Source organism: Corvus moneduloides, chromosome 3 (genome assembly GCF_009650955.1).
Source record: "Corvus moneduloides isolate bCorMon1 chromosome 3, bCorMon1.pri, whole genome shotgun sequence".
In the NCBI taxonomy this organism is placed as follows: domain Eukaryota; kingdom Metazoa; phylum Chordata; class Aves; order Passeriformes; family Corvidae; genus Corvus; species Corvus moneduloides.
In genome coordinates, this window is record NC_045478.1 from 72,989,626 (window position 1) to 72,998,607 (window position 8,982).

Consider the following 8,982-nt stretch of genomic DNA (forward strand, 5'->3'; position numbering starts at 1 on the left):
GTTGTTGGGGCAGTGGGATGGGGGAAGGAAAAAGCTTTCTGCAAGTACAAATTTGGCTTTTCAGACACTGTAAGATGGCAAGATTTGACCGTTGGTTTATTTTAATGTGGATTTTGAGTATAAACACATGGATTTCCTTTTCTGAGTGTGTAAAGGAAGAATGTGAGTTGGTTTTGTATTTAACTGATTGTGGCTGAAAGGGTAAGTTAGTAACACTGCTGCCAGGCAGGCACATAGGAGTGTGCTTTATGCAGACTTTTGTCATCTTTCTGTCCCCTTCTTTGGAGGCAATGGGCAAAAAAAAAAATACAACTAAAGAATTCAGCTATACTGCAGGGCAATTGGCGCTGTGAAAAGTAGAGATTAGCAGGAATACATAGAGGTGATGCTGTTCAGAGTTAAGATTAATGGTCTAAACACAAGGATGATATGGAGTAACCAGCAAAAGTGGCATACAAGCTGCTCACTCTGTGGCTTTGACTTATCTGGAAAACTTGAGATGGTGCTTCAAAATCAAATGCTGCTTCACATTTGTGATTTGTACTGTTAGCAGGACAGTACTGATTTTTTTATTTTCTCCATATGCTTTTAAATTGCCACTTCACCTCAGAAACTTGGCAGAGCATAAGCACACAGCCTGTTCCTGTATCTGATGTGCAGGAGCTCATCAGAGACATGGATTTGATCCTTCAGCAAACCTCTCTCCAAGTGCAAGTGACAAGCAGAGTGAAACAAATCCTTGGCACAGTGTTGCTGCTAACAGGCAGAGTAATATTTAGTTACTGTGCCACAAGGGAAAGTATTCCTGTAGTTCTCCAGTTTACTACAGGAGACTTTGGATAACCTCAGGGGTCACGGGACCATTGTCAGGTAGCAAAAGCCGATTGCATGTCCCAGTGTTGAACTGATGATCATGTCCAGGTTAGGTGCAGGAAAGAAACAGAGGTGGTTACAGTTCGTACGAGACACAAGAGTGACAGTCCAGGGTATGGCTTCCCGCAGCACACAGGGATTTCTCTTCTTGGAACCTCCTATCTAGTTTGTGGTGGGAAGTGCAGGGAGAGGAAGTCAGCTGCAGTTGTTAGTCTCTGACTCCTCAAAGAAGACAAGATTCTCAAGATCATGCTGGATAAACGTGTTAACAGAAGCAGCAATGAGGCACCTGTGCTTCACAGAAGAGCTGTGAGCCTTTTCCATTTTCACTTTCTCCATTCTGTATTTGGCTGTATTTGCTGTATTTCCCGAGGTCAGTCTGTGTAGCCTATTTCTTCACTAACCATATTGTCTGAGCATCTTGGAAAATGATTAAAATGCTTATCCTTTTGATCCACAGTGGAGGTAAAGAAGTGCTGTTACCGCCATTTCATACAGTGGGAATGGATACAGTAAGTGGGTAAGTGATATTCCAAATGTCACGCAGTAAGGCTGTGAAAAAGAACTGATGATAATTTAGCCAAGTGTCTTAATTCTTGAACTTTCTTTTCTGCTGTAAGATCAGCCCTAAATTTCAGAAGGCAAAACAACCATGGAAAATTTTAGTTACTTGGAGTCTTTTCCTTAAAACTGGGAACACCTTTCAGTTAACTGCCTAAATACAAATTATGTTTTAGCCCTTCAGCAGACCATTTATTTCCTTTTAGGACAAAGATTAATTCCAAGTTATCTGTTCAGTTGCATAATAAACACCTGTAGAAATGGTATGGTGTAAGGTGGCTTTATGTTTGGGAACAGTGTTCCTGTAGCAGTTAAGAGCAGATAAGCAGATAAGCAGATAGATGAAGTCACATCTTGTAAATTTAGCCATTCACAAGAATATGGTCACATTTTCTCCTGCTATATATGGCACTTGTAGCCTACCTGAAAATTTATCAGACCTCTGTTCATGTATGTGGTCTAAGTTGTGTTTTTGTTTGGTTTTCCACAGTGCTTAAAAACCCAGAACAAGATGCAATGCCTCGCTGTTCAGCAACTACAACGGAGTGAAAAGACAGCTCTCACACAGCTCACCAAGTAGTCGGTTTTGTCTGATGTACTCATAAACCTGAACTTGTGATAGCTTCTACTGACTGGGCAGGGGCATATGCCTCTCACCTGAGAGCTCTGGTGCTTTCCTCTCATCTCTTCCCTGTCCTTCCCTTACCTGGACAGCACACATTGTTAAAACTTTTGCCTATGTCTTCTGGGAAGCATCTTAAGGAAGGTTGCGCAGATGTGGACAATGCTCTGTCCAAGTGTCTGTGGAGATGCACAAGCTGCTGAGTCTTGCTCTGAACTTTGGTACTGGGGGAAGGCTTTTGATTTTGAGCCCACCTTGCAGATGTCGGCTTCATTCCTGCTCCAGATCTAGTTTCTCTTCTGAGTATTAGGGCGGGTGCTGGCCTGTCTCTGTTGAAATAACTGAGGCTTAGCAATACCAAATCCGTCCCCTCTGGCTTTGGGCCGGGAGGCTGAAATGCACTGGCAGGTAAGCCCATCAGGGTGCAAAGAAGTCTCCATAGTGTCAGTCCTCCAATGTGAGCAGAGGCACTCGGTGTCAGCAGCAGCCCTGGGGCTGGTGTCTGAGTGGGGTGGGGGAAACGGAGCCGGTTTCTCAATCGTGGCGTGCTAGTGGGCACTTCTGCCAATCTCCCTTGGACAAGTTTCTGCTAGTCTTGTCAGCACTTGGGAAAGAAACTTTTTTCCTGCACTTTTTGGACAGGAAGCTGGCAAAGAAAACCTAGCAGTGCTTCTCTTCCATAGAAGCTACAGAGATCCAGGGGAGATGTCAGGGTGCAGGGGAGGGAAAGCAGCAGCCTCCTGCCTGCCCCACAGGGGCTGGGTTCCAAGCTCTTTCTATCAGACCTAGGCAGGATGGTGCTGGTAGAGGACAGTGCTGCTCCTTGAAGCATGAAAACTCAGCTACTCACAATGGAGTTTCGTGTCAGAAACTTAGCCAGGAAAGCTCCCTGGAGTCCCTCTGCATGGTTGTAGCTTTCCATCAGGTTTTGCCCCAAAGAACATGATTTGAGCCATCAGCACTGTCTGGAAACTGAGCCTTCTAGTGACTCCACAATCCAGCCCTTGTCAGTCACACCACTTGGGTCTGTGCATGGGGCTCTTTGTGATAAACCTCACTGGAATTTGGAAAACATTCAGCAAATTTGACCTCTACTTTGTCTTAAAAATATCAGTGTCAAGCAGCATCATGCATGCTTTATCACTCCAAAATGGGGAGAAGGAGATGGAATTAGAATGCAGTCAGCTCTGATTTTCCAAAACAGTATCTTCTGAGTTAAAAAAGCTTTTTACTTCTCAAAAAGAAAATACAATGTCCTCTTTTTGTCCAGGGGCCAAGGCTTCTTCTCAAACTTTCTCTAAATTGTCGTGGACATGGACTGGTCAACCCAAAGGAGCCTAAAGCATTTTCGTCTCTTGTAGGTAGAGCACTATGTCAGCCAGCTCTGGCAAGGAAGGTGAGATGAGACCCAACCCATTTCTCTGTTCTCACCACAGGAAAGGGAACAGAGGCATCAGCAAAACCTTGGCCAAGAACGGCTCTGACCAAAGTTAAGACTAACTTCTCTATAAAATAGAAAAGTGCAAAATAGATAGCAAAGCTTACTGGGGCAATCAAGGGAAAACACATCTAGCTGCAGGTCAGCATCTTTTCCAAAAGCTGCTGCTCCTGCTAACATAAGGAAGATCAGACCCTTCCTTCCCCTAAAAGAGGGATGTGGTGCTGCAGTGTCCCCCCCCGGCCCCCCCTGCAGAGCTGCCGGGCCATGGGGCCGTGCCGGTGCTGTGGCAGGCGGCAGATGAGGACGCCTTGGGAGCCCTGTGCAGCTGGCGGCCCCGCCTGCTGCCGAATCACTGTGTGGCCCAGCCTAATTGCTTAAAGCTTTCCTTTTCCCCTCACCGCCAATGCTGGAGTGTAGTATTTATCTACTCTGCAAAACTTTTATGAGAATTGGTACGGTTTTGTAGAATTCCTGAATAACAGAGATCACAATAGCTGCAGTGGAGCCAGACTATGCAAACCCAAATGCCTGCACTGTTTGCCTCACACACAGTCTGTTCAGGGAGGAGTTGTGCTCCTCTGCCTCCCACCAGTCCCTGTGGAAAGTGCCCCAGACTCCTCACAATCCAGCTGAGGTGCAACTGCTCAATGCTTCCAGCACTTCACCCTCCACCTCCCTCCTTCTCTTTCATTCCCAGGCTCAGAAAGGAGCATGGGCACCACTGGAAGACAGCTGAATGTAGCTCTCTAAACCACTTGGGGACTTTGCACTAGTTGTTGGAAATAAAAAGGAGGTCCTGAGAATTTCCCTGGGGAGATTTTCCATGAGAAAAACTTCATTGTGATCCTATCAGATAGTGAGCTGGGAAAAGTAATTTGAAACAGGATAGGTAATCCCCACCTTCTTCAGAATAGCCCTTCAGGTTTTGGCCAGCCCTTATGTACTGTGAAGCCAACACGTCATATTGCTGAAGACTCCTCTTACCAGCAATATTTAAGGTCAAATAGTAATAGTAATTACAAATAGTAATGATAATAATGTTGTGTTTACTTCCCAGTGTTCAATTGAAACAGTAGATTCAGAAAAAAAAGATGCTTTGCATGCAGAGGAAGCCTTGTGCAAGAAGGGGATAAGTGCAGGTTAAACTGCAGAAGCCTCTTGCTGAGGCGGCCTAGACTGCAGTGCTCAATGCCTGGGAACAGCCAGCTTTCCCTTCTTCCTTCCTCTCCAGTGCATGCCACTCATTTCAGTTTAGATGAAACCGAAAAAATTACCAAGCCAAACCAAACCCAAGTATCCATTGCTTTTTCCAGCCTGTCCTTCCAAAAGTAGTTTGCTTTAGTCCAGCGAGTCAAAAGGTATTACTCCCTTACTCATCATTCCCATTTGCATTGCTCAAGGCGAGATCTGGCAGAGAAACGGTGTGGACAAGCCCAGAACCTTGCACCAGCACTTGGTAGCTCATTCCTGGGGAACCACTGCATTGACTGTCGGGACTGCAGGCTTGGAGACTCTCTAAATGGTGATTTTGTTCAGGGCCAGTGGAACCTGCATGAAGGTGCCACCATAAACGGGATCACAATCTGAAACAACCAAGGGGAGCAAAACCAGCCTGGCTACGCAGCAATGGCAAGTTCCCACCATAGCACTGCAGTGGCACAGTCAGCATGGGTTTGGTTTGTGCCCTGTATAGGAACATAAGCAAGTGTATGTGCATAGCTTCAAAACACCATGGCCCTCCAGAACTCCACAGGGGGGTTAGAACGAAACAGAGAAGGGTTTTGCTTCTAAAAGGTTTAAGAGAAGTTTAGAGATCAGAGCAGAGAAACCAAAAAAGAGGTGATATGCATGGCAGGGTATAAGGAGCAGAACCCTGTACAAGAGGGGTTGAGGAAAGCTGCTCCTGGTGCAGGTATTGAGCAGCTGGATATCCATAAGGGAGCTGTCAGAGAGACCAGTCACAGCCTCTGGTTCCACCTTTCCTGCCCCTGATGGTGGGGGCACACTTTGTGAAAAGCCCACACCTGATAAAAGGAGCACACAGCAACGGGGAAAAGTTTCAACCTGTGCCCAGATGAAGTGATGGATCCAGGTGAAACTGCTTAATAACCCTGGCAGTCACTGGCTTTCAGGTGCTGGAGCCAGTCTGAGGGAAATGAGTAGAGATGGAATCTGTTCGTACTTTTTCTTTCTGGTCATCAAAGGTCAGTGCTGGTGTAAATCAACTAATGCAGCATATTTTTAAAAGGAAGCAAGGCTGCCAAAAATACTGATTTAAGCTTTCTTCTAGCAAGCTACCAATATCAGCTTTGTTTAAAGTTTTTCTTCACCTCTCTATCTCAACCTTGTGCCCTCTGCTTCTCAACAAAAAGTACTAAAGCCAAGGGAGGCGCTGGGCTGATTCACTTTTGTCAGAGGAAGGGTTTTTCCTCCTGCTGCTGCGGTCCCTTGTTCCCATACCTCGTGGGTCTCTGCATTTCCATTGCAGAGCCTGTGCTCCGCAAAAATGCACCGCAAGCTTTCAAAGAATGCATCTGTTTATATTACCTCCCCTGGCCCAACATCCTGTTTTTGGAAAAATAGCTTTTATAATGAGAAGCAGGGGAAACTGAACAAATGATTCTTCATGCAAGAGGTGAAGGTCTTCCTTTCCCCCAGGGCTTTTGGGGTGGACTCTATTTTTTCCCCGGAATTCCTGCCTTGGAGGAAAGAGCCGGTGTCCCCAGCCGTGCTCTCCGGGCAGAAACGCGGTGCCCGCTGAGGCACAGCCGGCGGGGCGAAGCTGCCGGGGGGCGATGCCGGCTCCCAGCGGGCTTGGCCCGTGCCCGGAGCCGGGCGGGCACTAGAGGGAGCCGCGGCCGCGGCCATCCCCGCCCGGGCCCGGCACGGGCAGGTGGAGCAGCGCCGGGAGCGCTCCCGCTCCGGAGCAGCGCCCGGGGCTCGCTGTCGGCGCTGGCTCCGCGGCTGCGCCCCGAGGGCACCTGCGGGGGAAGCGGCGGGGTGCCAGAGGAAGGGAACTGCCCGAGAGGGCCGCGACGGAGCCGGGCAGCCCAACGAGAGGTTCTGGCTGGCAGCGAGCGCTCAGGCACCGAGGAGTGCAAGAGATTCCAGGCGGGAGGTGGTGTGAGATGTGGCGGGATATTAGAAGATGAAAACCAGGGAGTGGCCGCGTCTCGAGATCTGGGCAAAGGCCAGGTACGCTGGAGGAGAGAGGAAGAGGGAGGAAGCGCATTGCTGAGTACTGAAATGATAATACACAGCTTGCTTTCAAAAGCTAACCAAAGAAACCGAAGCTGCGAAAAGTTGTTTTCAAGCTGGGGCTGTAACAACCTTTGATGAACAAACATCAAACCTGCAAAACCGTATTCCCATTGACTTTTGGCTGTGGGAAGAAAAAAATAAACTTCGACACAGATGGTACCTTTCTTCTGGTGACATCAAAGCCCAAAAAAAGATTAATAGCCCAAACCTTATCGCTCTCTTGAGAGATCATTCACTATCATAATCCCAGCTTTGCTGGGCACATTTAGAAGCACATGACATACCCAGTCTTCACTTCAGGAGTGGGAACTTGGATCTCTTCCTTCACTTGAGACAGGAGCCTTCTCCCACATTTTCCCCCTTTCCCATTACCTCTCCTCCAGCAGCACCTTAAGGGGTATGTGCAGTTTTCATTAGGTGAACTCGCTATTTTCGTCCAGACAGAACATGGATTCTGGGACATGGGCACAGAGAGAGATTAGGTGGTTTAAATCTTATGCCTCGGGCCCCTCTCCAAGGAAAAGCTGTTGCTAACTTACAGCTGTCTCGTGCTCTCTGTGGAATGAGAGGGAAGTCCATTCAGTCCAGTGAAAATAAACCCACCATCATAGCTGGCATTCTCGTTGGTAGTCTCAGTGCAGAGGCCAAGGATTTGAGGGTTGTGACACATGAGGCAGCTCACTCCTAAAGAGCTTGATCTGGGCTGAAACGTGTCATCAGAAAAGTATGAGGAGCCTTGTGCTCCCGCTGTCAATACAGTACTTGCCCTCTTCACACGGACTGGCTTTCCTTTTCTGTCCTGCCAGTCTGGCACACAGCATGGGTACCCTTTACTGTACGTTCACTTTAACGGAGAAGGACACACAATTTCCTCTCTCTAGGCTCCAGGACTCAACCATCAATCCTGTAGCTTCTATTTTGCCTTCACCATTTGTCCTCCTCTCCTCCTGAATAAAAGGTGGTGTCCTATCTTCCTGCTGCCTGGCAGACACGCCATCATCTCCTCTGCCTGCTAATCCTCCTCTCTTGTTCCCCAGCTCCTCCTGGGCATGAGGCTGAGTACCCTGGTGGTACCTGGGTACAGTGGCACATGGCTGGGCAGGCTGTCAAGTGGATGAGCAGTTGTTAGGAGCAGTTCCAGAAGCATGGCAGCAGGTACAGTGTAGCTGTGTACATGCTCTGCCATTGTCACCCTTTCCCTCCAGGTGAGGATCAGGAGTGAGTCAAGGGCTGTGCAAGAGGCTACCATGGGCAAGAAGTGCTAACTATAATAAGGCTATTTATCATATGGTATGAGAAAGCTGGAGCTTTCATCATAGAGACCTGGAGGTTTTCTCTTTGCTGTTTTATCAGCAGGTCTGAAAGTTTATACAGGCTTCTCATAAGGATTGAAATCTCTGTTGAAATGGGTTTCATAATCTTCCTGACTTAGTTCATTTAATATGCTAAACATAAATGTAGCATGCAGCAGACAGACCAGAACAGCTCTGTGAGGCAAGAAGGTGCAGCAAGTGAGAAGGACAGATGCAGTGAAGGGATACAGTACCAGAAGAAACTGAAATGCAAAGCAAAGCCATCTAGAAGAGTTGTCATCCATCAAAACTGATTTGTCACCTTACCTTGCCACTGTAATGGTTTCACATTTCACAAATTCTGTCCTCATGGAGCCTAATCCAATGGCCACTACCCCTGTGGATCAAATTAAGGAGGTCAATCACCCTGGAGATGACCTGTGGGCTTTTCAAGTAAAAGACCAGTTTTTAAAGAATAGGTTAAAAAACAATATTCAGTATTAAATCTCCAAGCTTTCCCAGGCAATTTTGGATGACTTGGTTTGGTCTCCTCCCCCTGCATTCACTGCCGTATGTCTTTTCTTGGTACAGCTTCCACATACTCACCACGAGCCCTCCTCAGAGCTGACTGTGCTATGTGCTCATTTTCCAACTAAAAAAAAACCAAAAAACCTGGAAAAATGTAAGCAAGGGGTGCTCCAGTGAGGCCATGTGGACAGATCTGCAGCCTCTACAGCGTCCAGCTCCTGCACACCTTCCTCTGAAGGCTGTGAAAAGGGTTTTAAATTATATGGTGCCTAAAGAAGGGGAAGTCTGCAGCTGGTTTTAGTTCTGGGGCGAGAAAGTTGAAAGAATAAAAGAATTAGAGGCAGTTCTTTCACGTAGGTGATTAGTGCAAAGGAATGTCAGATTTGGCGAAGAAAGTTTCCTTA

At 47.4% G+C, this 8,982-nt stretch overlaps 1 protein-coding gene across 1 annotated transcript in view; it reads left to right on the forward strand.

Moving 5' to 3' along the window:
* UST (uronyl 2-sulfotransferase) overlaps positions 1-6,043 on the forward strand; it is a 175,357-nt gene extending 169,314 nt beyond the window's left edge. Inside the window, exons 9-10 of the mRNA XM_032102171.1 lie at positions 1,334-1,393; positions 1,925-6,043. Coding sequence (XP_031958062.1) covers positions 1,334-1,393; positions 1,925-1,931 — 67 coding nt within the window. The 3' untranslated portion in view covers positions 1,932-6,043. The remainder of the gene's footprint in view (positions 1-1,333; positions 1,394-1,924) is intronic.
* Positions 6,044-8,982: the final 2,939 nt, after the last annotated feature.